At 44.2% G+C, this 27,986-nt stretch overlaps 1 protein-coding gene across 1 annotated transcript; it reads right to left on the minus strand.

The window, feature by feature from the left end:
- Positions 1 to 520: 520 nt before the first annotated feature.
- On the minus strand, positions 521 to 3,161 carry LOC146542681 (uncharacterized). The gene is made up of 2 exons (XM_085209849.1): positions 3,084 to 3,161; positions 521 to 1,646 (listed from the first exon to the last, which is right to left on the minus strand). The coding sequence occupies exon 2, from the start codon at positions 1,623 to 1,625 to the stop codon at positions 1,182 to 1,184; it is 444 nt and encodes a 147-aa protein (XP_085065975.1). The 5' UTR covers positions 1,626 to 1,646; positions 3,084 to 3,161; the 3' UTR covers positions 521 to 1,181.
- Between the last annotated feature and the right edge of the window lie 24,825 nt (positions 3,162 to 27,986).

Below are 27,986 nucleotides of genomic sequence, written 5' to 3' on the forward strand. Positions count from 1 at the left end.
TCCAAGACAATCACCCTGCCTTTACTTCTTCAAGCTGTTTCCTCTTTAAAGATGCATCCTTGCTGTGTTTTGTGCTGAGCTTTTGGCTGCTGTGCTGTGATGGAGTGTGCATCTGTGTTCCCCAAACGTTCCCTGAATGATGGAAGGTGAACTTCTGGAGTTCATTTCCAAATTCAGAATTAATGGTTGGGGGCAAATCTAAATGGGATTATTGGTGTTTGGTGTCACATGACCTCAATTTACAAATAGCTTAATTTCATGCCACATCAAACAGCATGGCCCAGGGTTCAGAGCAGAGCCCTGACACGTGGCTCTTGGGTTTAATCTCAGCATTTGCTGCTGGTTTAATTGTTAGTCATCATACAGCTGAGTCAGGTTTTATTGTGAGCTGTTCTGAGATCCCAGTGTTACCAGCACAAGTGGAAGCAGTGCTCATCCCCCCAACACTGCAGTACAGCTGGGGGATTGTCTGCTTGGAGGCAGCTGAGTTAGAGGTGGGGAGTAAAAATAGAGTGGGCAGTTTGATGCAGTAGATACTTTATTATGCATTGCATATATACAGTAGAAAATAAGGCAAGAACTTCCATTTATTGAGGTGCTACATTGGAGATGGATATTTAAGCAGGCAGTGCTTCAGGAGAGAGTTGCTTCACGCAGTGCATCCCCTTGGCTTGAAAGCAGAATCCTGTTTTTCATCAGTTGATGAGTTGTATTTTTGCTTGTTGCATACATAACAAAGCACAGCACTCATGCGCAGTTTCTCTTTTACAACATCTCCTGTGGAGCAGACTTGAAAGCAGGAAGAAATGTGTATTTAACAGTGCTAGAACAGAAGGACCTGGTTGGTATTGGCATTGGGCTATAGTTGATGCTGCTCTGAGGATGCACTGCCATTTGTGTGAGTGACAATGCCTGGAGTGAAGCTCACGTATCCTTTATACCAGCAATTGCAGAAAAGCTGAGATGTGGATGCAATGGAGATGGTAGAAGGCTGTAGATACAAAGCTATGAGAATATAACATGGAGTGGGGTGATTGTGAGGTTCTGGGGCTATCCACAAGCCAGTGGCTGCAGCAAGGAATGAGCTGCACGTCTGGAAGCTGTGCTGAGCTTGGATGTGGGTCTGCGTCTTGTTCTTCATCCATCTTGCTCTTCAGTGGTGGGGTGGGCACCTCTGGAGCTTAGTTCTGCCCACAGTGGTAGTGGTAGCTGTCAGACCACTGGTATGAACAAGGGTATGAGTTGTGCTGACCCACGTGGACTGGAGCACACACCTGAGGGCGTTCCATAACACCCACCTGCCTGCAGTGTGGCATGCACAGGTGCTGCCTGTGGGGCTGGGAGAACATCATGTTGCACCCATCAGCAGACTGGTGGCTGTAGGAGGAAGAGTGTCCCTCCACCACGTGCTTCTCCACGCAGCTGGATGTGCACGGTGTGGGGCACTTAGGGCTGCTCTGCACCATCCTCCTGGTAGTGCACTGCTTGGCATCCCTGGAAGCACAAGATGTGCATGGCACTGACTTCACCACGCCAGGGCTGTGGCACTGTGTGAACGCTGGTGTGATGTTCTTCGCTCCACCAGGGATGAAGCACTGCTGCTTGTATTGGTACCAGTAGGACATAGTCCTGGATTGGAGGTGAATCTAAAAAGTACGGCAGGAGATAAAGGCAGATTAATTCCCTGCAGATTGCTGCTTCTGTCTGATGTCTTTTATGTTGTTGGAGTTTGCTGCTCTGATTCTCAGCTCTCATTCTGTAGCAGAAACTGCACAGCCTGGCATTTAAATCACGTTATTTAATAGCAACAGATGAAGTAGGCAGCTATTATTGCTGGAAGGGCAGTCTGGGGCTCAGCTGCCAAGTGACCTGCATATTTCTGCTACTGAAGCAACAGCATAGCTAGGGTTGGTGCTGAGGTTCTCACCTCATGTAGTGAAGGCTATTTGCTTTCCAGCTGCTTCAAATGAAGCCAGAATTGCTTTCTGCTAGTACTAGGTAAAGTCAAAGTATTTGCTTTACTAATTTGAATTGCAGCTTGGAAGATCATCAGGGCAATGTGGTAGGAGCTCTTTTTAGGTGCCTGTTCATTAGAGAAAAAGCAACTTTTGAAACCTGGCTCAAGCTGCCCATGTCTCAGATAACTAAAAAGTCAAATGTAACTCCATCCCAGGATGCAGCTGTGTGGTTGCTCTCCCAGCTCTGCTATCTCCTGCTCTTTCTCTCCTGAGTTTGCTCAGTAGGAGCTGGGGACCAAAGGGCTGCAGGAATCGTGAAGGTCTGCTCATAGCTGTGGAGCACGCAGTGCTGCCCTGCTCAATTCCTGGAGGCAGAGGCATTGCCTAACGTGGGCCATCAGACCTGCCTCTTTCACACCTGGAAGGCATGAGGTGTCCAAACACAGGGGGGAAACTGCTGAGACCTCAGATTTCCTAATTAAAACTCAAAATCTGACTGCAAATCAGCTTTGCTCAGCGCTAGCAAATGACACTTGGGCGTCTGCATGTTGCAAGGCGGTGGCAGCTGTGTTTGCAGCCAGACAGGGCTGCCCTGAGAACAAAGCTCTGAGGGTCAGGTCCCACCAGTGCAATTTGTTTGCAGAGGGATCAGCAGAGCTGGGAGGCTGCAGGAAGCTGGGTCAGCATCTTCCTGCTGCAATCTGAGAGCAGGTACTCCCTGTGTTTGTAAAACAAACAGAACAGCAAAGCCTCTGTGGCATTGTAGAAATCACCTAAGCCAGATTGGTTACTATGGTAGAGGTCAGCTGCCCGCAGAGTTGCTCAAATTACTGAAATCAGTGCTCTCTAATACAGCAGAAATGTAGAATTCAGGATTTTCAAAGCAGATTAAAGGTACTAACATTGCCAGATCACCACATCCCAAACAGAGGGAGGTTCTGTAAATCTCAGGCTTGGCTTCAAATGCCTCTATCTGTGCCTACAAATAGGAAAGAGCTTAAGTTTTTCAGAGGAAGCAGCCAACTTATTTCTCATTGCAGCATTTCTGCAGATTCAGATGCAAACTGAAAGCATCAGCAAGAAAACATTTAGCTAATTAGAAATAAAAACAGGCAAAAAACTTACCGAGTTCAGAGAGGAGAGTAAGAATTGGATTGGAGGTATGGAGATATGTGTTTTTATATAGTCTCTGAGGCTGCCTGGAAAACCTGAGCCATTGTGGATCAAATCCTAATATGGGTGAAATTTGTTCAGGAGCAGCTTTCATTGGTTGTAATTATTTTACTCACTGGGGTTTATTAGTGCACCATGATCCCCAAATAGCATGAAATGTACCTCACACCCTGTTGAGTTCTTTCAATGCTGAATCTTTATGGGATGAACAGGGCTTGGAGAGATGCTCCCAACGCCTGGCATTCATTGTGTGCCTGATGCGATGCTTTTCAAAGGTTATGGGTCCCTCCCTGACTTTAAGAGGCTTCATGCCTGGTGCTCTTACAGCTGGAAATGGGGTCAAGGGATGGAGTGGGCATTACCCCATGCTGCCCCAGTGTGCATCCTTCAACTTGCTGCCCATGATTGCTGTGATGGAGTCCAGCTTGGAGACCTTTGCTCTTGTACAATTTTAATGGGCAGCTGTGAGGATTTCTGAGAGATTTGCTGATGATGTTGTTGTTTCAGAGCCTCTGTCAGTGCTATTCTGTTCTATGTGTGGGTAAATGTAGGCCTGCATGGGTGTGGTATCTGGGAAGGGCTTTACCAATAGAGCAAAGCTGAGATATGGTATATTGGCTCTGATACAGGTTATGGTATGAATTGCGATGGCAGTTCTGCCAAAATTCACTCTTTTTCTCATTTCTTCCCCTTTTTCCAGCTCAGAGCATCTCCTTAGGAAACTGATGGCTGATTTTTATAAGTTTTTGTAACTTTTTATAAGGACGGGTAGTGACAAGAAATGATTTTAAACTGGAATAGGGGAGATTTAGACTAGATATCAGGAAGAAATTCTTTAGTGTGAGGATGGTGAGACACTGGAATGGATTGCCCAATGCGGCTGTGAATATCCCCTCCCTGGAAGCATTGAAGGCCAGGCTGGATGGAGCTGTGAGCAATTTGGTCTATTGGGAGGTGTCCCTGCCTATAGCAGAAGGGTTGGAATTGGATGAACTTCCTTCCAACTCAAAGCATTCTATGATTTTCTATTATTTTAATGGTTTATTTTCATGATGTTGTGGAACTTGTAAATATGACACACAACTGATGACTGAAGAATCCCACTGGTTCGGCTAAATTATGAATAACTCCATGCTCTATCAGCACCTGAGTACCTGGAGGTATTGATGGATCTCTGTTTATTTCTTGACATGAGGATAACTATTTCCATATTTACATTTAAACCTTTGCATCTTCAGGTGCTGAAATGTAATTCCCAAGCATTTTCAAGCTGTTAAATTGAATTGATGCACGTGATGTTGTTGTCCTGCTTTATTTGCTTCTGGCCGCTTTGGGCGGTGACACTTGGCTGAGGTTCAGCAGTTGATGCATCACTTCTTTCTTTGTCCACTGGTGGTGCTTGAGCTGTAATGCTCTTGTTAAACATCCATGTGACATCATCAGCTGTGTAGAACATTAATGAGCTTTTACGATGTGCTTGAGAATGCTTTCAGAAGTCATCTGGGCAAGTAATGCTGGTGTTAGCCTTTGTGTGCTGCACATAGGCCCTGCAGTGATGTTGAGTGTAGTCTCCTTTTCTTCAACACAATGTTATTAACACATTTTAAAAAGAAAATTCAGCTCTTCTGTCTTTCGTTGTCTAACTTGAAAGCGATGATTAGATTTTGAATTCCACCCTTTTTAAGGACTTAGGTTGGGTTTACATTGCTCTCTGATTTTGGCTGAGATAAAGGCATATGTTTGCAATTTGCATGGTTATCTTCTATTATAGGAAAGGCAGAGCTAATTCCCCTAAGGAATGACAGATGTCTCAGGATCATAATGACCAAGGATTGCATGAAGATAAATCTCAGTTTGCAATTAAAGGAATGTGAAAATCTTGATAGGGGTTTCTACCCCCAAGTAACACATAAGGCAGTGGGGTCTGGTGTTGTCCTTCCAACACATTTCTCTACCAGTCTGAATTGAGGTTCCCTTTGAGATCTGTTGGAAGGCAGAAATTATTCTGCAGTTTTTCCATGTCTTTTCCTTGATACTGTGCTGCTGTTCAGAGAGGGAAGGATTTGAGATGTCCTATATGACAGCAGCCCCAACAAGACTTCTCTACCGTCACAAGAGCAGCGAAATGTAAATCAGAATGGACAAGTTGGATGTGGGGAGCATCTGTATGGCATAGCCCATTGCATCTGTTGCTGACTCGGCTGCTGAGTGTTGGTGAACCTCAGCGTCCATCTGCGTGTTTAACGCTGATGATAACCCCATACCAGCAGTCACGATTCATCAGCAAAAGGAACTCGATGTTCTGGGTATGTAATGTGTTATTACAATGGATTTAGGCGCCCTTTTATAGAACAAATGACTTACTGGCAAAAATGACCTGCCAAAGTCTTGCGTAAGCCACACTCTATCTATTGCCTTTTTGTCACGTCCTTTATCAGGTCATGGTTTATAGCTTCGCAGCAGAGGATGCTTAATTTTATATAAGATATAGTCTTATTTTTTTCTTCCCATTTTAATTTTTTTTTGTCTGGTCAAAGCTTGCATTTTCAAAGACACGTGTGCCTTCTGTCTAATTGGAAGAGCTGCACTGACTTATTTGGATATATTGCTGCAGAATTCAGCCTGAAGAAGCCTACAGAATGCCAGGGTTTGAGCAGGCTTTGCATTAGCCTGATTTCATCACCAAATTGTGAACACGGCTTCCCCGTGCCAAGAATGCAGCGTATCCCTCACTTTTGAAACTCTACCTCGGCTGAGTCAAGGACCTCTTCTTCCAAGCAGGCATTTGGCTGTTGGCTGCTGAATCCTCTCATGGAGGAGGCATTGCATATGAACAGTATGGTCCTTTAGGTTTTTTTCTCTGACATGCAGAGTATCTCCTCCATGTCAATTTCTGAAATAGACAAGAGGTGGAAGGACAAGCTAATAATTACAAAGGGTGATTTATTAAAAACAATTGACATTCATTAACGATGTTAAGTCGTGAAAGAAACGTGTTTAGTAATTGATTGAGATGCTATGCATGCAGGTGACTCAGGTGCTTTGGGCAGTCTAAAAGCCAGTATAAAAACACTCAGCATTAGGCCGTGTCTGACCATTTCTCTTATTTCTGTTGCGCAGTAGGTAAGCTTGATTTGAATTCTTCTTTCTAAAGAAACCTTTTTTGTTTTCTTGTTTTAAGTCAGGGTGAATCCTATGCAAATGTTCTGTAGTATCAATCTCAAGTTTTCTTGATGTAAATACATCATTTTGTGGCTGTTCGGCTCTTGGCTGTGGTAAAGCTGATCTTCCAAGGCTGTCTGGATGATTAACTCCTATTACTTCTGTTTGATATAAACCTAATAGGTAATGTTTTCCAAGAACCCAGCTATGAAAAACTCTGCCTTTCCCTCTAACCTGTTGGTAGCTCTCTAATCTAACATTTGATTGTGGAGCTTGTGAGAATTTATCCTTCTTCCTATATTGTTCCCTTGCACCTCAGATCAACCATCTCCTAAATGACGCACTCCTTAAGCCCGTGCACTGATGGCAGCCCCTCACTGTGTGGGGTGGCTGTGCCACAGCCCGTGGCCAACAGCTGCAACGAGCCCTGCGTGGTGCAGTGCCCCGACTCGACGGTGGTCATCTACCCTCCGCCAGTGGTTGTCACCATCCCTGGACCAATCCTTACCACCTTCCCACAGCAGAGCACCGTGGGGTCCGTGGGAGCCCCTGAAATTGGAAGTGGCTTCAGTGGTGCCCCAGCTCCTGGGGGCCTGCAGGTCTCTGGGGGAGCCCGGTGGGCTCGGGGGTACCCAGTTGGGAGCTGCAAACCGTGCTGAACCTGGTGAGGAGCTGCTGGAAGAGGAACATCCAGGGAATGCTGAGCAGAATGTAGACCTGTAGCTAAAGCTCCAGCATTTGGAAGAACCAAAGAACCTTTGAGGCTGTCAGTGAAGTTAATCTGCAGATGTTCCAATCTTCTGAAGAACAAGAATCCATTCACATCCTCCTCATATTACCCTTTGCTTTCTTTTGCTTTCCCATCTTCCTAAGTGCTCTGTTCTCAGTGCAGTGGACTGAGTTTGTAATCCAGTAGGATGCCTGTAGGTATCATTGTGACAGTGTGTAGGGATCAAGCAACAATCCCATTTTAGCTTGCTTTGTCAGTGCTTTCTGTGGGTAATGAGGTGTAAGAAAGGGTCTTGGAATCAACCAGCCCATGCTCTGTGCTTTACGTCTGTCTCTGCAATAAAGAAACAGCACCAGCTATTACATGAATCACCTCACATCAAATCACAGGTTGCAAGCAATTTGTAATCTGCACCATATAATTCTGCCTCTGTATGATCTGCTTCTTTCTCATTAAATGTGACCTTGCAGTATGTTCCTGGGCTCTGCGTGTGTGTGTATTCCTCTGCTCCTGGTTTGACTCTGTCCTGCAGCACTGAGCTGATCCTATTGCCCTGCTTTGGGACAGTGATAGCCTAGAGAGATCTGAGAATGGTTGTGTGCACCTCCCTGCCATTGCTGTCCCTTAGCAAAACTGCTGCTCACAACTCTGCTTCTATTCCTGGTTATGTGAAACTGCTGAATCAAAGCTGGCTTTTATTTTCAGTGTGTTTTCATTGCCAGGTATCATCAGGCTTAATCTCCCTACAGCAGTGCTAAGAGCATCGGTGCAGAGGTGCATGGAGGTTTGTGTTTCTAGGATGAAACCAATGCCAAAAGTTTGGTTTCAGGCTTTGCTGCTTTGCTGTAGAACTCTGGAATTCTGGTTGGGTCCATTTATGGAACTTCAGATTTCCTCAGGAATTTATAGGTAATAAAGCATAATAATGCTAGAATGTTACATTACCTGGGAGTAGTTGCTCTTTGGATACATATCCTCATGTAAGGAAAACAGAGCAGGCGGGCACCATAATGGTGCATAATAGATGGCTGGATGAGATGGTTCAACCAGCTTCAACCACATAAATCCTTTCCTACAAAAGAAATCCCCTAAACCTCAACAGCCAGATGAAGGGATCTTTATTACTTTGCTCGTGGCATATTTGGAAATAAAACTCGGTAGTAAACTGGAGTGTAAATTTACCCTTTCTGTGTAATAGGTTGAGACTTTCAGTCACCACAAAGCACTGAGTCGTTAGTAAAAGGGAGAAGTTTTTGCTGGTGGATTTCTACAGAACTATTTGCAGTGCATCTTTTATTCCTTTAGATATTAAGTACTGAAGAGGACACTGGTGTGGTTTGTAAGATAGTAGAAGCATTGTTCACATCTCTTAGGTTGATTATTTGCATTATGAGGTTGGAATATTCATCTAAAGAGAAACGAGATTTGAAATGATTCTCATTTCTCTTCTGCTTCTGATAAAGCAGATTCCTATATCACTTTGCCTTCCTCTCTATGATGCTATACTCTAAGAAATCTTCCAGAGGCGTTCACTCATGGGCTCAATGTCTCATGTGGGATAGGTTTGCCCTTTAAAAGCACTTCTTGCTCTGGCTGTGTATATTTGTGCTGAAGGCATTATCCTGCCTCATGTGGGCTGCTCACAAGGTGCATTTAAATTGGCAGTTTCCCACATGCATGCAGTAAGTACATCCTGCTGCAGTCTGCCATTTGGAAGTTTAGGGGAAATTATAGGGGTTAGTGTTCTGTTAACTAAATTAGCCAGCCATCCCCTGTGGTGCTCCCAGGCAGGTAGAGTTCTTCTAATCTTAAGCCTTAGGGCAAAAAGTCCTATAAAACGGGGGAAGTTCTCTTTGCCCAATACTGTGAACAGATGTATGAGAAACTGAGGGAGACCTCAGGATTAATCCATGGGAAGTGAGCATCAGTGCTATTGGCAGATGCACAGAGGGGCTAAGAGATGGTTTGAGCTGCAGTTCTATGATTTGGGACTGCTATGATCACCCTGATATTCTTCATAGGTACAGAGCTGCCTGGTAATTAAAGGCACCCAGGGGAGATGAGCTGAAGTTATCGTGGTGGGAGCCTCAAACCTTACTCAAGGTTTTCCCTGGGGAACCCAGCCCTTCCTGTTGCTGACTGCAGCTGGCAGCAGGATTATACAGAGTGTCACAACAGTTTTTGCTTGTTTCAAAGCGTTGTGCTGATTTGCTGCCTGTGTCCTGCTAGGAGGTGAGGGTGGAGGAGGGTGCTAACTTTACCCTCTCACCAGGGTGTCCTTATCTGACTCCATCTCTCTTGAAGTAGGGCAAAAAATGGTGAGGTCTGAGCCTGGCACATCTCCTGCCTGAGGCTGCTCCTTCTCAGATGAAGAACTGGATCTGTGGGCCTTGTCCTCTCCTGTGCTTCAGTCCAAGGTCAAATGCTTTGCACGAAAGTACCAAGGATATGAAGAAATGGGTTCAACAGAAGGAAGAGCATCTACAGAACAAGGGAGTCTTTTGCCAGCTATCATCATTTCTCTGCCTATAGAAACAGCTTCAGCCCTCTCTGCTCCATCAGTCTGTCTCTGACCTCAGCTCTGTCAGCTGAGAAAATGCTGATGTGGGTGGGTACCATGAGACAAAGAGTATGTAGGGTATCTCTCAGAAATCAGCCCAGAGGTGCCCCCTCAAAGTCACATCTACAACAGCCTTTTCAACTCTTCGTTATGTCTTTGATGTGCAAGTGGGCTTGCATGGGCTCCATGCAGCTATGTCTAGCATGTGCTTGTTGAACCATTTCATTTTGTGCCAGATTATAATCTTTACTATTTTAAATCTAAATCAAGGCTGCTCAGTGTTCCAGGGGAACATAGTACAGGCAGACAGGAACTGCTTGAACAGCCTGGCTGCTCAGTTTGCAAAGCGGAGGACTTCTCCATAGGTCATAACTTGGTTGCCTTTGGTCTATTCTCTTGGGTGTTTTTCTCTAACCCTAAGAAGCATTGCTTTCTTTCCTTGGCAAACCACCTGAATGTAAGTTCCACTCAATAATTATTTCCTTTGGAAGTTATTTTTCGAGCACAAAATACAGTTTGATCTAGGACTGCATGTGTAGCAGTATAGACAGACAACTGGGTGATTTTCTGGAGAAATGTTGAGTAAATTCAGGGTCATGGGTTAATTAAAAATGATAGAACTTGTTCCTCATTTTGGAAGCAAGTTGAGGCTGGAGTATTTCAGATGGAGATGTGACAATGCTCCCTGGCACCTGGAGTCTAATCTTAGTGTATGTTTTGTCAGTAGAACTGCTGCTGGTCCCTTTCTGGTGGTGTGTCAGCAAAGACAAAAGGAGAAGACTAGACAACTGATGTTACTATGCAGAAACATTTTAATGAGTAAAGAGTGAGAAGTTACAGAAATAATAAGTTTTCAGCTTTACAAAAGGGTCTTCAGCAAGTAGAGTGGGTCTGATGCCAGATGATGATTTCTCTTTGTGGAATTTGTCAGTCCAGGCATGTTTCTTGCTCAGAGTTGCTCATAAATTCTGACCACTACCGTATGAGGCACAGCGTAACAGGAGCTTCTTTCCATGTTGTCTTTGAAGAAGTTCGTAGTTGAGCAAAGTGGACTTCTTCATAGCAGTTAAAGTCTGATTCTCATTGACATAGAACCATATATATCACTATAGCAACACAAAGCGGCTGTAAATTAATTTAAAAGGAAATTTTCTAACCCACCTAGTGGAGTAAAGCAAGACATTCAGCAAGGTGTAAGGTTGTCTCAATACTTGCTCTAATTCAAATTGCCCTTTAGAGTGATAGAAATATTAGAGAGTTACATATAGGGTAGTGTTAATGCAGCCTGGCACCCACGTCTCACTGAACACAGCCAGAGGTGTGGGTGCCCAGCGTTTCTCAGCACCATGAACTTAGCAAAGGATCTGTCTCATTTCTCGACTGCCTTTTTGCTGGTTTAGCATGGATAGCAGCTTCAATACCAGTATCTGTGGCCATGATGAGAAAAGAAGGGGTGGCGGTGCCCAAAACCAAAGAAGTCCCCATGCCCGTAATAACCCCCATGAGCACTCAAGCTCCTGTTCCCATACAGGCTCCCAAAACCTCTGTTGTAGCCATAAGGGCTCCAATGTTGGTTGTAATCATGGTGGTGGCCCCAGTGGTGGCCGTATGGGTGCCTGAATCGGTGGTCATTCAGGTCCCAGAAACCGTGCAGGTCTTCCTGGCAGAAGGGTGAGTAGTGTTCGTTGTTGTAGAATTCCCTGTGGAAAGTCATTGCTGGTTGTTGGAGGGAAACCTGAAACACACAGCAGGGAACAGAGTGAGTCCATGTCCTCACCAAAAGGCTTTTTACCTCTTGGCCACCTCATTTGTGTTTTTAGCCTTCTGAATCCTCCCAAACTTTTTTCCTCATATAGAATCATAGGATGGCTTGGGTTGGAAGGGACCCCCCAGGATCATCCAGTTCCAACCCCCCTTGCCACGGGCAGGGCCACCAACATCCAGATCTGCTACAAGCCCAAGTTAGCCAGTGCTCCATCCAACCTGCCTTTGAACACCTCCAGTGATGGGGCATCCACAGCCTCTCTGGGCAAAACACAGCATCTAACAGTACTTAGAAAACACTCTATTTACCAGCTGAGAACTGACACGCACATGTATTTTTACAGCATGCATACAGATACATACACACAAAGACATATCAAAAGGAGTAGAGTAGAGGCAGTGTGGACTTACCCGGTTCACTGAGGAGAGGAACTCGAGAGAAGCGAATGAAGCTCTGGAGTTCAAGGTCTGTATATATACCCTCTCGAACTCCAGTGTTAACTATACGATGGATCTTATTGCGTGCATTATTGCTTCAACTGATGTAATCAGAGTCAGTGATTTTCATAGTTTTCAAATTCGATGTGATGACACACCTGTAATACCTCCAGAATTTCTTTCATCTTAAAACAGGAAGAAATAGGCTCAGCACATTTTTAGTAAAATTGCATGGAATTCTTTGTAGTTTGGAAGATGGTATGTTTAGGCCATTACTGGTTTCGCAATCTGTGTGTAGGTGCACCATTTACTTGGGATTTTCATTTATGGTACAATGTGGAAGGAAGAAGAGGAGGATTTTTCTTTTGTGTTGAGATGCAGTGTTCTGTAGATACTCTGTTCAGCAATGCTGTGACCAGTGCTTCGTGCCTGGTGTATCAGTGGGGTTCTCTTGCCAGCAGCGTTGGTTTTATTCCTTGTTCCATAGCTCTGATTTTCAAGAAACTTCTCCATTTCTGTTCTAAGGATATTCCCATGTATTTCTTCCTATTTTGGAAAAGGATTTTTAGCTTTTGACTTGTATAGGACATACAGTGCATTACCCTATTAGGACACAGAAACAAGAGAGCTTCTATGTTGTAACTGACCATATTATTAAATCAGGTAGTGTCTTTTGGTGACAAACCATTAACATTAAAATACTGCAACACTTTGCAAATTGAAAACATTAATGAGTGTTTATGAAGAGCTTTGGTATTCAAAATTCTGAGGATGCCTCAACATTCTGCTTCCTCATTATTATCCTTACTTTATATTCAAATTAACGGAGGAAATTAGGTGAAGGTCATGCAAGGAGTTCTGCAGAAAACTCCAATATTCTTCATGATTGTACTATATTTGATACATGAGGTTGATTCTTCACTAAGAAAATATTAAAACACTGTCTTGGAAAGCAGCATTTAGCAAATCTCCACAAATTCTTATCATTTATTATTTTCCAGTCCTAATTTGTGCTTGTTTTCTTCATTTCATTCTGCTGAGCTCATGATCACGTTCTCCAATGAATTAAGGTGTAAAAGATGCAGTCGTCTCATTTTTGTTGAAGACATTATTTCTGCTTACGCAGCAGCATGACTTTTGTTCACGATCAACATTTTGGAGGAATGCAATTAGGATTTATTTGTTGGCTGTGCTGGTTCTGTTTGCTGCAGTTGCTCAGTAGTGTAACAGAAAATTCCATAGGAAGACCCTGCCACACTACATCAGAGTTTCTGATGATCCAAATGTAGGAAGATTTTATGTTGTAATGAAAATTTCTTCTCTCTCTAATGGCTTTGGGAGCTTACAAATGCCTTTATATTACATTTAAATAAACTCAAGTTTTGACAGCGAAGACAATAAAATGGTATCAGGAATGTAGTTGACCTAGAACAGTGTAAGATGAAAGAAACCTGTAATATGTGTGACATAAGTGAGGCTGAGAACACACTAATAATCCCAAACAATGAAGAAAATTATATTAATTGAAGATATGATGAGTACAGGCAAATTTCTTTTCCAACCAATAAGGCTACAAACCTTTTGAATATGCAAGGCGTCTTAGATAAGCTGCCAGGGCAAAGAAACAGTATAAAAAGGGCTCTGAGCTCCACGCTCTCTATCAGCTCTCTTGCCTTCCTCCTCCTGGTGAACTCGGTAAGCCTTCATGAGAATTAGAAATATTGGCTTAATAATTTGTTAGGATTACTGCAGCTTCCTGAATTTTAAGGTTTTGCTGTCTTGTATCCGTGCTTACAGCTTTGCAGAGTGGGCAGGTTCAATGCTTTGGTGCTGCTTTAGATGTTCTGATGTGTGCTAATGATTTTGTAGCTTCTTGAGTGGGTTGTTAGCATTTTCAGATCTTATTCTGAAGTCAGTGTGGACTGAAGCTGTGGATCCAGCAGCTGTGGGGAGTCACTATGGCAAACACCAGATGATTTAAGCTTTACTTAATCTTAAAGCTCTTTCTTTTTAACTCTCCTGAAGTCTGTCTTAACAAATTCGGGAATGCCGAGCTTTATACAAAGCTGGTGTCCTAAAAGAAATTTAGGATTGATAATTCCTCACCATATTCACTAAAAATAATCTTGAAGCAGCTGTAGGGAAGACTGGAGGTGTTACAGGTCTGTTCTACAGTTGGTAAGCAAGAAAGGAAATGAAATGGTTTAAAATATTTGGTTAATTGGGAAAAAATCTGATTATGGTAGATGGACAAAGTTGAGAGAAGGGGAATTGGAGAAGAGGTGTAACAAAGAAATTGCATCTGTCCTTGGCCCCATGAGACCACTGAAGAGGGCTTTGGGGTCTGAGCTGTGACTGTGAAGTGTTTCTCACTTAGGCTCTTCTTTGTGCTGCTGTGTTGCAGGTTTGCCCTCAGTGCAGAAAGATGACTTTCCTCCATGATGACTGCTACTTCCCCAACAGTTACAGGGGCCTCCACAGCTACCGGGGCTATGACTACAGCGGCCCTTACAACTACAGGGGCTTTGGTGGCCTCTACGACTTTGGGGACCGCTATGGCCATGATGGTCTGTACGGTCACTGGGGCTTCTATGGCTCTAGGGACCTCTATGGCTTTGGAGGTCTGAATGGTGGCTATAGGGGCCTGCATGGAGACTGCTATGGCTACCCAGGCTGGTACAGCAGCCGCTACGGTCACCACTTCGGTTCACGATATGGTCAACGCTACGGCCATGGGGGCTGGTAAAACCCAGCAGGAATGGTGCTGATATGTGAGGATCAACCCCAGTCTGGAACGACGACGAATCTCGGCAGCATCTTCCTAATGCACAGAGCCCAGTGACAGCAGCTTCCCTCTGCAGAGGCACTGAGGCTCTGCTCTGCTGCCCAAGTGCTCAAAATGAATGATCTTTTCCTGCTCTGTTTGCTCTCTCACCTCCCAAACTCTCCTCTTCATCCACTGCTGGAGCAAAAGCTTGCTTCCCCTCAACACCCATTCTGTACAAACTCCAGAAATGCTGCTGGAGTGCCTGGCTTTTGTGTTTGTTGCAGTGATGTACAAAACATATTCTGAATGAGTAGTACAGGCACGGTGTACCATGCCTTGAGGAATGTAGTCTTTCTATTCTGGAATATATCTGCCTTTCATATTAAAATCTATGCTTCATCAATACTGTATTTCTGTGTTTTTCAGTATTTTATTTTTTTTTTTACTTTTTTAACTTCCATTTCAAAAACACCACGGATGGGATGTTTGAAAGTTATCCTTACTTTTGTGCACTCCTGGGTTCTGTCACCGAGTCTTATCCTCCTGACACTGAAGCCTGACACAGAGCCTTATCCTCCTGAAACTTCAGCTGCATCTCTGCATTTTTCAACAGCACCAGGCTCTTGCTTTTGTGTATTTCAAACCAGTGGTTCACTTAAAACATGTTGGTGCTCCTGTTGGGCTAATGGGATGTGATTAGGATTCCTCAGCAGGTGTGACCTGTGACACCAGGTCCACTGGAGCAACATCCATGCTCCTTTTCCCATGGAAGTTGAATTTGGTGATCTTTTTAAGGCTCCTTTCAACCTGTCCCATTCTGCGATTTTGAAGAGGTCATGCAGGTGATTGCAAACTCCTGTACTTAATGGGTAATCCTGATTTAATTTTGGAAGAAGATCATATTTTATCTATTAGGGGTTCTCCAGTAGAGAGGTAGGAGGTAAATGTTTTGTTAGAAGAAATGGATGTCCAATGCCTCCAAAGGGAAGACAGCAGGGCGTTTTTGTCTGCAGGGTCATGGGAAAGAGCTCAGAACCCACGGTGTGGAAGACAGTTGGATCATGACTGGCTTTTCCTAACTTTTTTTTTCATTGACCTTTATGGGCAGAGGGTTGGCTTAAATGAATGACTGCGGCTGTGTGGTGAGAATGATGATGGTGCTTTCCTCACCACTTCCCTGGCCAGGGGCTATGGCTGCCAAGAACTGCCAAAATGCTATAGGGATGATGAGAGTTGTGTATTGTTTTGTTTCAAAAGCTGCCTCCCTTTTTTCCATTTTTTTTTTTTGTTCTCTCTCTTCTAGTTCTTAGTCCCTGGATTTAGTTGGTGTGTATGTATGTTAAACTCCACCAGCTGCTAATGCAATTTTTCTCGTGGATGGTAATAGGGTTGGGAACTGTTCTGCATGAAGAACATTTCATAGAATCATATCAGAGACTCATAGAATGGTTTGAGTTGGAAGGGACCTTTAAGATCATCTAATTCCAACCCCCTGCTATAGGCAGAGACACATCCCAGTAGAACAGGCTGCTCACAGCTCCATCCAACCTGAACTTCAATGCTTCCAGGGAGAGAGCATCTATAACTTCTCTGGGCAACCAGTTCCAGTGTCTCACCACCCTCTTGGTAAAGAATTTATTCCTAATATCTAGTCTAAATCTCCCCTCTTCCAGTTTAAAATCTGAATTTGGTTTGTAGAAATGTGCCTACTCAACTCACCTGAACATTTTTTATCTATTCTCTATAGAGATCTGGGACACAGTCTTCTATCTTAAAGAATTATAATGAAGACATTCACAGCCCTATTATGCTAAAATATGTTAACCTTCAATCTGGAATAGGTTCCATTTAATAAAGGCAAAGGAGAAATTGTGGAATTCCTCAAATTTCTGAGGTTTAGATTGAGGAATACAGCACATTTCCTTAGGCCAGCTGTTCTGCATGTGTTCAGGGGCAGAAATTCCCTCCTGAATGCCACTGCTCTCCCCGTATCCACATAACCAAGGGACTGACAAAAGAGGACTGGAGCTTGGTTTTTTTTCTCACACAGAGAATTTTAATGCAGTAAGAAAAAAAGTTGACACAGATACAGAAAGATTATAGTTTTGGCATGCTGAAGTCAATGAGTCACCGTGCTACGCTGTACAGAACATTCTTTTTTGTTGAAGCTGTATTGCTCGTTCTTAAGGTACTTGTAAATCCAGATCAAAGGAGGCATAGCCAGAATGCTTCTCCATTATGCAGTGCTGGAGCACGTTGCTGGAAGTGCTTAGTGAAAATGCAGATGACCTGGATTAGTTTTTCAAGCTGCAGAAGTTCTTTAACAATGCTGAGGCAACTGGAAGAAGCTCCAAAAGAATTGCAAGTTGTTCTCACCTCTGCCAAAGGGGTCTAAAATGCAGGAGACTATCGAGAGAGCTCATAGCTGAGGAATGCAGGAAGAAGGAAAGAGAGCAAATAACATAGAAGTGCTGAGAGATCCTAGAAAGCAGCCAAGCTCCCCATTGTTGGTAACTTCAGCTGATGCAGGAGGGACTCAGCACTGCTGAACACGTCGCCAAGATGAGCCAGGTCGGTTTGGGTTTATCAGTAGCAGCACCCAGAGCTGTAAGTGCAGTATGAGGGGTGGCGGTAGCGGGTGTAGCAGCTACGGTAGCTGTAGGGTCTGCAGTAGAAGGTGTAGCAGGGGCTGCAGCAGGAGCTGTAGCAGGAGGTGTAGCAGGGTCTGTAGCAGCAGGAGGAATAGCAGGGGCTGTAGCAGGAGGAATAGCAGGGCCGGCAGTAGCTGTAGGTACGGCGGGTGGTCCTCACAGTCCTGTAGCTCGGGGGACAGCACACGTAGTAGCAGGACATCTTGGAGGAGGAGGTGGGAGGTAAACCTGGAAACAGCAAGAGGTGAAGGGGGGAGCTTAGCTTGTAGGGAGCAGCAGTGGCTTGGGGGTGTGAGGATGGGGGATTTGGAGAGGTGCTGAAAAAATCTCTCAGCCTTGGGGTGTGCTTTTGGCATCTGTTTTTATCCAGCCCGTTCCTGTATGCCCTCATTAGGTTCAACCCTGAGACAGTTTCTATTCTATAGGCTCTATTCTTAAAATGTGAACGCAACATCTTGTATTTTTGGACTTAGGCTAGAGGAGATGCAGCCTGCAGATGCAGGCACCCAAATGCAGGTGTTTGAGAGCGCTTGGTGTCGGCGCTCCCAGGATGGGCAGCTGAGGTCAGTCCCTGCTGCAGCTCAGGACATGCACATATGGGTGTCCTAATGGCTGACAGGAATCCCACAGTGTGTTTTCAGAATGTATTTTAGAAACATTCACGCACAGTGCTCCTGGTTCGGTCCCATCACTGCTCCAGGAGAGCCACCCAGAGCAGGGTGCCCATCAGCACGGCCAGATGGACCTGCTGACAGATTTCTTTGCAGCACAAAATGTCCTTGTTTGCTTTTCATTTCAAAAACTATTCGTTGCTCTGTCTGACACAGATTTCTGACTTTGGTTCATGCACTCTGTGTGTGCCAGTTCTAGTGAGGATACAAGCAGAGCAATTCACGTGATGTGCCTGCATTCATCATTGCAACGTGTCTCCACAAACAGCAGTTTCTACTTTGCCTACACAATTCTGCCCATTATCCAGCATTACAGCCAGTGCTGATTGTTACAAAGTCAAAAGAAACAGAAACATTTTCTCTCTGTCTGTTTAAATGGAATAGAGTAGAGCTATTTCTTCCTAGTGCAGAGATAAAACTCCTTTTAAGGCTGAACCAACGATACCCAAATCCCTTTTTCTCAATGTTCTCCCATCAATGCCCTCTTATTTTTACTATAACAGCTTAGAAAAGTACAGGACACAATATTTCTACCCTTGTTACAAATCAGAGCATGTTAGTAACAGAATAACTTCTATGTTAATGGAGACTCCAAGTGAATGAATTGGGTCTGCACTCACCAAGTTCACCGAGGAGAGTAAACCAAGAGAAGTGGTGTGAGGAGCTCAGGGTTGGGAGCACTTTTATATGGTTTCTGCGACCCATGTAAATCAGTGCGGTTCTCTGCATGCTTCCATTGCCTAGTAGTCATCGAACAAATATCAGAAGCAGATCACCAGTTCAATTGCTATAATTGTTTTCCTCGACAGGAAACTTGGACAATTTTCAAATTCCGCAGGTAACAAATTGTGATTACAGTGCGTGGGGCTCTTTCATCTTCCAATTTTCAAGGACAAACAACTTTCTGGGAATGGACATAGGGGAGGACTGGGAATGAGATGGAAGATACACAGACCTGCGCTGCCCGTGGATGTGGGGAACCCGTCAATCTATTTTCACATTATGCCCCTACAAGGGAGGCAAACACCACACATTATAAGGTGACTTTAAACACCTGAGATGGAAAAAGACATTATAGCTTGTGCTTAGAGCCTTTGCCAAGTGGTTTGATTTGTTTACGTCACAATTAATGATAGGCATTCCATTGATTCCTTCAGGTTCTTCTCCTGCCTATAATTTGGCATATGCACTATGAGGAGAACAGGATCAAATAAATGAGCATCCAAGCAATGTGTTCAAAGCTTTTTTTTTTTTTTTTTTTTTTTTTTTTTTTTTTTAATTTTAGTCTCTTTTCGTTTAGAATTTCTAAGAAATCCTTAGAAAGTCTTGCACATCTCATGGTGTCCCAGCATTGACTGGGGCAAGCCTTACTGCAAAACGTGGTGGTGCAGAATGCAGCCAGGCTTCCTACCAGCCTTCCACTGGGAATGCAGTTGGGAAAAGAGGGAGAAGGATCCCTCAGGAGGGCCAGAGATGTTGGCAGTGTGGAAATTGTTCTTCCCTGCAGGTGGGAAGTGGTTGCTGGGGAAGGCGGGAGGAGGCTGTGCTTGCAATGAGGTGCTCAACCAGTCCATGCCTTTGCAACAAGCTACAGTGGTGCAAAAAGGCAGCTGAGGTGCTGCAGTTCCCCATGGCAATGGGGGTTCTGCTAAGCTGGAGAGGGAGAAATCAGTGATGAGAGATTTGTGGTGGTGCTGCCCTGTGAGATGCTCAGCCCAGGAGGTCCCATCCCCATTCTGCTGATTGTTATACAACATCACAGTTCCTGACCAACCAGTGAGAATTAAATAATACAAACGCAGCTAAATTAAGGATTTAATGACTGTTTTGGAAGAGCATTGATACCATGAATTTTGACGAGGCTCAGCATTTCCAGAATGCCTGTTATTATCCTCATTTAATATGCAAATTAGGCATGGCTCACTGCGTTGAAGGTCATCCAAGGAGGTATTTGATGAGGGAAAAAAAGAGACTTTTGTCTTTATACGCTATGCTCTGCCTCCTCCGGGAGGGCGGTGTTGGGTAAAGCAGAACACAGCATCAGTGAGATTTTCTGTAACATAATATTGCCATTTTGTTGTCTAAATATGTTGCTATTATGACTGCAACAAAACTTGATTTACATTTGCATCATCTGATGATATTCTGGATGATTTTCTTCATGGTATGAGCAGGTACAATGGTGCAATACAGAGTACATGATTCATTTTCCTATTTCCTTTCGTATGCATATTTGGATCTATGTGTGTGTTTATACGTAGCAGCTGAGAGTTCTGATTCATGACACCGTTGCATGTTTGAGGGTTTTAATCCCCATAAGATTTAAATTGCTTTCTGTCATCTTCATTTCTCAGACAGCTGATATTTCTGGTGTTATTCCTTCATTGGGAGCATTGTTCCAAGCAGTGCTGTAGCAGTTTATATCAGAACTAATGTATGTAAAGGACCAACGAAAAACAGATTTGGCTGTATGATATTAATTGAAAAATCTAATGATTTCATTAAAAAAAAAAAAACACCACAATGTCATTTCGTATAATTTAAAACATTTTTTGTTATTCTTTGCATTGCATATGAAATTTAAACTCGAACACTGGGAACAAAGTGGTTTAGGGGGAATACTGGTGATGGATGGTCAGTTGGATTGGATGATCTCAGAGGTCTGTTCCAACCCTGGAGGATCCTATGAATACTAAATGAAAGAAAATCTGTTTCCATTGTCTTCGCGTTAATCTGGAATACATCACAATGCATTAAATGAACCGGTAACTTCTCTTCAAGTTTCAAAATAGATTTCTGCACAAAACAGAGGTGCTTTCAAATGAAGACCAAATATGTTCAGATTCTGAATTTCAGCCCATGACCACGTAGGGGAAACATGCCCTCAATTTGTGTTTTCAGACTGATTTTCATTAAAAGGGAGTTGATAAAGCAGTTCAGCATGTTGAATGCAGCCAGCCTTTGTCAGCAGGTTATTTGTCTGAAACCACTTTCCTGAAGTTACCCCGTGTTCCCTGGAGACCACATGGGGAAATTCTTAACCCTGGGCTCATGGATTTGTTTTCTTCTTGTTCCTCCTTTGCTGTGTGTTCTGCCAACCTCCTGAATGAGCTGTTGGCTAAACATATAGGTTGTGTCTCACTTCTTTGCTCTGCTGGGATCAGTTGCACCCAGTGCACTGTAGGATGAGGCAGGGAAACCTGCAGCTATCCCTTTCCAAATGCCCATCCACATAGAAACACCATCCAGAACCCCTAATTCCACCTCCCCGGCTCGTGCTGCCGGGCTGAAACTCTTGCAGGTGGGGATGAAAGACGTCTCCTGTTGGAAATCTCTGGCACGACTCAGCCTCCTTGTGGTTACCAACCGCTGCAGCCTGGGAACCATCCTGGTAAGTTCATCCCTTTGTAATCGAGCTGACCATCACTTTTACCTGCAGCAGCTCTTCTCCTTCCCTGTCGTGTACCCTGCTGTTAATTATGGGGATGGATGACTTCCCATCATAGCCTCATCTTACCGCAAGCATCTGCCTTCTTCTCATCCTCTCATGTAAAATAGCTCTTCCCAATGGACTGGGTGGGAAGGATTGTGCCCAACAGGCGCACTGGCAGGGCAGGGTGCTGTCTCATGTCTTGCATGAGCAGCATTGGGCATGCAAAGCCCTTCTGGTGGAGAAACAGCAATATACAAACCTTGTTGTGCAATGGGAGCAGATGATGTGGGCTCCCATGTGCTCCTGTATCTACTTTCAGAGCTGCAAAAAGCATAAATTTGGGCACTGTGCACACCTCTGGTTGCATTCTGGATCCTCAAACGTAGCATAGCTTGGGCTGGGTGTAATCAGGAACTGCTGATCTAATTGTCTTAACTCTTCACATTTCTAAGTTAGTTTTTTGGATAAAAAAAGCATGCTGGTGTCTTTTGTGGAGTAGGTTGAGATAAGATGGATGTGAGTTTCAGGACTGCCCTGAAGGAGAAAAAGTTGGGTTGTCTGGTATGTCCTCTGTCACCTCGAACTTCAAAGGTGCTTAAACCTGCAGATCTGAAAAGCTAGGGGCTCCTTTTGACTAAATCTTGGGAAGATCATTAATAATGCCAAGAGTAAAAGCAAACCAGTACATTAAAAAACACAGAAAGCAATGCTATGATGCAAGATCTTTTAATGAGAAGAAGCAGCAATGTATACAGCAAGTACAGATAAGCAGAAAAGGAGGACCATCCCGAGATGAATACATTCTATACGTGCAGTTTCCACACTTCACAGCAGGTGCTTTGCTCTGGGGCCAAGCTCTGCACCTCCTGGTGCAAATCTCTGCACCAAAACATTGTGCAGCATGAGCAAAATGAAAAACTACGAAGGAAGAGCATATCCTAATGCAAGTTATTCAGTATTGCTTGAAGAGGTTGGAGAGAGGTGAAAGCGCTCTAGTGCTATTCCTGACTGCAGTTACTGACTCAGGAGCTCAAATTCTCCCTGGAGCCATGCATCACTATTTCACCTTTAGCAGTTATAGTAAGGGTAGCAGCTTCCGAAGCTGTACCGGCGGGTGTAGCGCGTGGAACAGGGGGAGTAGCAGCGGGAGCTGTAGGAAGGGTAGCAGTCCCGGTAGCCACTCAGCCCCCAGGAGCCGCGGTACCCACAGGGGCTCCCGCAGTCGTAGGTGCGGTAACTGCAGGGGCTCCCGCAGTCGTAGGTGCGGTAGCTGTACACGCTGCCGTAGCTGCACGGGGAGTAGCAGGAATCGTCCCACTGGGTCTGGTAGTAGAAAGTCATCTTGGTGCGGTGGAGGGAGGCGAGCCTGCAACAGCAGAAAGACAAAGCCTGTAAGGCGATGCTCCTCATAGAATCCCAAGTGAATGCTGCAAACGAGCAGTGAGGGAGAGAAAGGCAGAACACCCAGGCATGCCGTCTGAACCTCCCTCTCCTTGCTTGCCTATTGTTCTGCCCTGAATTTTAATGATGCCTTCCCCACAGCACTCCATCCTGCACAGCTTTCTGAGCTCTCTCACTCAGCCCCACTCCTGCCTGCGCTGAATGGGAACCATCAGGGGATAAATAGGAACGTCCTTCATATCTGCACTGACGTAAAGTCTTTAAGGGAAAAGAGAGCTGTGCACAGAGCTGAAACACTGAAATATTCCTGAAAACGCAGGGAAGACAGACTATCTTAGGTATAAATAACACTGATATAATCAGTCCTCCCAGTGCATTAATCTATAGCACCTGCAGCTCAGTAATGAGAAGGGATGGGAGGAGAAGAGACAGAAAAAGTTTTAACTGCCTGGAGGAAGTTGAGCTTGAAGCAGCAGGAGGGAAGAAGAGTTTGAGGTCTCTGAGATTACTCAGTAGTTCTAGCAAACTCCATGGAAGTGTGAAAAAGGGGGAGAGGAGAGAAAGGGGAGCACAGCAACCAACCAAATATGTGCACTCAAGGCTATGCCCTGGCTTCTTCCTGCCCAGCTCACTGCTTTGTGTGTACTTCTTTTTCTACTTAAAAACATTTAGAATGATAGAATCGTGGAACTGCTCAGATTGGAAAAGACTTTCAAGATCAAGCCCAACCTCAACCAAACCATAATACCCTATTCTTATTGCTTTTTTTCTGTTGTCATTGCTTGGAATCAGCAGTCCAATTTGAAACAGTGCTGTAGAGAGCACAGTGGGAGGATTTGGTGCTCTGCAAGGATTCATCTCTCTTCACCCAAACCAGCGTCTGATCTTTCCATGAAGTCCAGAAGCAACAGACAATGGTTCAGGAATAAGCTCAGCCACTGCTGGAAGGGAATCCTCCCTTTGTGCACGCTGGCAGCACTCAGCTGCAAACAACAGTTAGTTTGTTTGGTCTCCTTAATTATTCCCTGAAAAATACTAACATTTTGCCTGAAATAACTGAAATTATGTTATGCCTTCCCATTGCAAAATAAAACACCCAAGACGTTTCCATATGGTGTATAAAAAAGGAAATTTCTTATAGTGCATTGCTGGAGGTGAACATTTCTAAACTTATGCCACTGTCCCAGTGTCCCACTTTTAAAAGCAAGAATTGCACTTGCATGGCGTGAAATCACAGCCTTCTCTTTTAAAGTCTGACTCCTCTCTTTACAGCAGTATAGCAAAAAGACAGCATCCAGACAGCAATAAAAGCACTGCAGTAAGTCCCACTTACCGAGCTCAAAGAGAACGTAAGCCAGGAGGTGCGAGTAGAGAGCCCTGAATTTCTCCCCCTTTTATATATGTACCTGAGCGAACCTACTGTGCTTTAAACTCACATTCATCACAAAACAAATTTTCTGATGCGCGTCACTCTTCAGTTGATGTAATTGTTTTTCTTGGTTTGTGATTATTAGTCAGTTCTTGGCTTCCAAAAGCATGACATTGCATTGCAGTTTTCTTTCATGTTCAGACTTCCTGGGACAATTATGTTTGTGGAATTGGTGTGGTGAAATCTGAGCTATAGCAGGAAAGGGAAGGAAGGACATGGAGAGCAGAACTGATTGACATTAATAACCCCAGTTTTGGAGGAATGGACAAATCTCAGTAAATGAAGTTTGCAATGACTCCGGAATTTTTAGAGAAGAAAGAACATCAGTTTCATTTTCTTCAAAAATAATAGCCCATAAAAACATTTCTTTTTTTTTTTTTTACTTTTGTTTCAAAATCTCAATTTTAGGCCAGAATATTTACATTATTTATTATTATTCATTTGAATTCTCAAGAAGAGAAGTACAAGAAAGGTGTTTTTAGTGGTGGAGATGTCTGGTATCACCTTGCTACAATCTGATATTGACAAATGTGTTAATTGCTATTGTGATCAGCTACGAGAAGGTTATGGTTGTTCTGTTGGAAATCCAGTTTGCTTTGCTGTTCTCCATCAGCTGCTGTTAACAAACTTGAAGAGTCACCTTGTAAGACAAAGCAGAATGAGACTGGGGAAGCTGGGATCCCTTTTGGTGGGAGAGCAGTGGAAATGGTTTTGAGCAATATAAGAGGATGAAGATGAGACTTTTGGGGAAGAGTAAAATGAAGGCACGTTGAGATGAATAATATATCTAAAGGCTTTCAAGCTGAGATATCAACATTTGGAGTTTCCCAGCCTTGAAATGCTCACGCTCAGCCTCCAGCAGAGCTTGCCCAAGCAAAGCATATTTACTTGGATCCCAAATATCTGCTTCGTTATTGCTTACACCCCGATGAGAAAAAGCGATTCACGCAATAAAAGGATCAAATAAAGCAAACCAGAACATATCTCTGTAACAGCTGCACTACTCCAGAGAAGCCCTCCAGATGCCAAAGTTTGTCGAACACAGCATCTTTGTAATGTTGGCAAGGTGTTCAGCTTCATGCTGCTAATGATAGTGAATAACACTGAGTGCTGTGAGCACAACTTGTCCTGGTGAGCAGCAACATCCCAGCCTTCTCGGTGACCTTCACCTCCAAACGTGGCTGTTTACATGCATCTGAAGGCGGGATAATGACAGGCGTGACAGATGTTCCAGGCCTTTCTCTAAATTTTGAATATTAAAGCCTTCATTAATACTTATTAACATTTCAGTGTACAAAGAGATTTGTTATTTAAATATTAATGCCACATTACTGGAGAACGCCCCAATATTATGTAACACAGTTACTAAAAACGTCTATCGGGTTACCCAGTTCTGCGCTTTATTACAGCTGCAATTCACAGCTTTGGAATTGGGTCTCTGAAATATTTTTTCCTAAAAATACGTCACGCACATACCGTTCTGAAGTTTATAGGCCAGTTTTCCAGCTGAATCAATCAGCCCAGCAATATCCTGTTGTGTGACGGTGTTATAGAATCATAGAATGGCTCAGGTTGGAAAAGACCTTCAAGATCACCAAGTCCAACCTCAAGCCGAACATATTACTATCCAACTCTACCAACCTACTGCTCAATCATGGCCCTGAGCACCACATCCAGGAGGTTTTTAAAGCACATTCAGGGATGGTGGCTCAACCACCTCCATGGGGAGTCTATTCCAAAAGATCACAGAGAGGGCTTCTCCAATTTGCTAGTCATAGGAAATGTCGGAAGGGTTTGGTAGGAATGCACTGTTCCACCTGTGATCAAAGTTATGAAATACCTGAAATTAAGGGACTACTTCTTCCACGGGAATCTCTGAAAAAAATGCAAGGAAAAATGCATGGGCTAAAATGTATTTTGGAAGCCTAGCATCCAAAAATAGGATATTTGGCAATCCGGATGTCTTAGCATATCTTTTAGTTTATTGCTGTGCTAAACAAGTAAACGTAGCGTGATGATACCAAGACTTAATTGTTGCAGTTTTGAGATGAAAGCATCTGGAAGGGCGTATCCTGCATGTCAAAGCACTGGGCCAATAATCAGAAACCTTGGGGAGAACTGGAATATCAATGAGAAGAGTCATGCGGGAGGCAAAATGCATTTGGTAATTGGAGCTGATCCGGGGCATGGCCACGCACTGGGCGGGACTGCTGCTCTATAAAAGCCCTCACTGCTGACAGCTCTTCATTCACTTCTCCTGCCTTACCTCCTTGCAGAAGTGGGTAAGTCAGAATGGGTTTAGGAAAGCTAGTAGGAAATGGAGAGAGGCGTTTAATACTTTTTCTCTCCCCTCTTCTCCTCTCATCCCTTCTCATTACTGAGCTGCAGGTGCTATAGATTAATGCACTGGGAGGACTGATTATATCAGTGTTATTTATACCTAAGATAGTCTGTCTTCCCTGCGTTTTCAGGAATATTTCAGTGTTTCAGCTCTGTGCACAGCTCTCTTTTCCCTTAAAGACTTTACGTCAGTGCAGATATGAAGGACGTTCCTATTTATCCCCTGATGGTTCCCATTCAGCGCAGGCAGGAGTGGGGCTGAGTGAGAGAGCTCAGAAAGCTGTGCAGGATGGAGTGCTGTGGGGAAGGCATCATTAAAATTCAGGGCAGAACAATAGGCAAGCAAGGAGAGGGAGGTTCAGACGGCATGCCTGGGTGTTCTGCCTTTCTCTCCCTCACTGCTCGTTTGCAGCATTCACTTGGGATTCTATGAGGAGCATCGCCTTACAGGCTTTGTCTTTCTGCTGTTGCAGGCTCGCCTCCCTCCACCGCACCAAGATGACTTTCTACTACCAGACCCAGTGGGACGATTCCTGCTACTCCCCGTGCAGCTACGGCAGCGTGTACAGCTACCGCACCTACGACTGCGGGAGCCCCTGCAGTTACCGCACCTACGACTGCGGGAGCCCCTGTGGGTACCGCGGCTCCTGGGGGCTGAGTGGCTACCGGGACTGCTACCCTTCCTACAGCTCCCGCTGCTACTCCCCCTGTTCCACGCGCTACACCCGCCGGTACAGCTTCGGAAGCTGCTACCCCTACTATAACTGTTAAACACAGGAGGACTTCATGGGAAATGAGGACTGGGAATTGATTACTGGATCCATGGGCTGTGCTTGCAGGAGCTCCGAGACCAGAATGGCGATGCAAAGCAGTTTTGGGGAGCTTACTGTTTCTGTAAAACTTCTTCAATGTTCTTCCGAAATTCTGTTTTGTCTTCTTCCTTCTCTGTTTTTTCCTTTGCTTTGTGGGGGTCTGGAGGTGTAAGAGAAGCAGGGCGCGACATGAGTGTGGATAACTCATTTGTAGCTCTTCCATTATTGAAATCTGGACTGCTGTGCCCTACTCTTCCTCTAGATATGTTTCTCAATTCACTGCTTTTAAAGCTATACCAAAGAGAAAGTGGATCATGCAATCTGATTTGACTCACTGAACTCAACAAAGTGGGACAATTTGAAAATGATAGTCAATGGCACCAGCAAAACAAGGTGATTTTCAGCACAAATTCATCTCTGTATGTATTCCTTCTGCTTCTCCCTTCTCTGTCATGTTGGATTGTGATTGTTAGCTTTATTCATATTAAAATGTTATAGCATTATAGCACCTCATTGTTTTTTGCTTTCTGACTCACATGTATGCAGTTTTGTTTCCAGCTCAGTATATTCTGATAAGTTTTCCTGAGATTTACTGAGCTCTGTAGCTTTTATGTATCTTTTCACATGAGCAAACACTTTGCACATTAATGACCCAGCAGTACCTCATCAAATGAAGAGATTCATTGTGGAATTTCCT

Source organism: Meleagris gallopavo, chromosome 27 (genome assembly GCF_905368555.1).
Source record: "Meleagris gallopavo chromosome 27, MGAL_WU_HG_1.1, whole genome shotgun sequence".
NCBI lineage: Eukaryota > Metazoa > Chordata > Aves > Galliformes > Phasianidae > Meleagris > Meleagris gallopavo.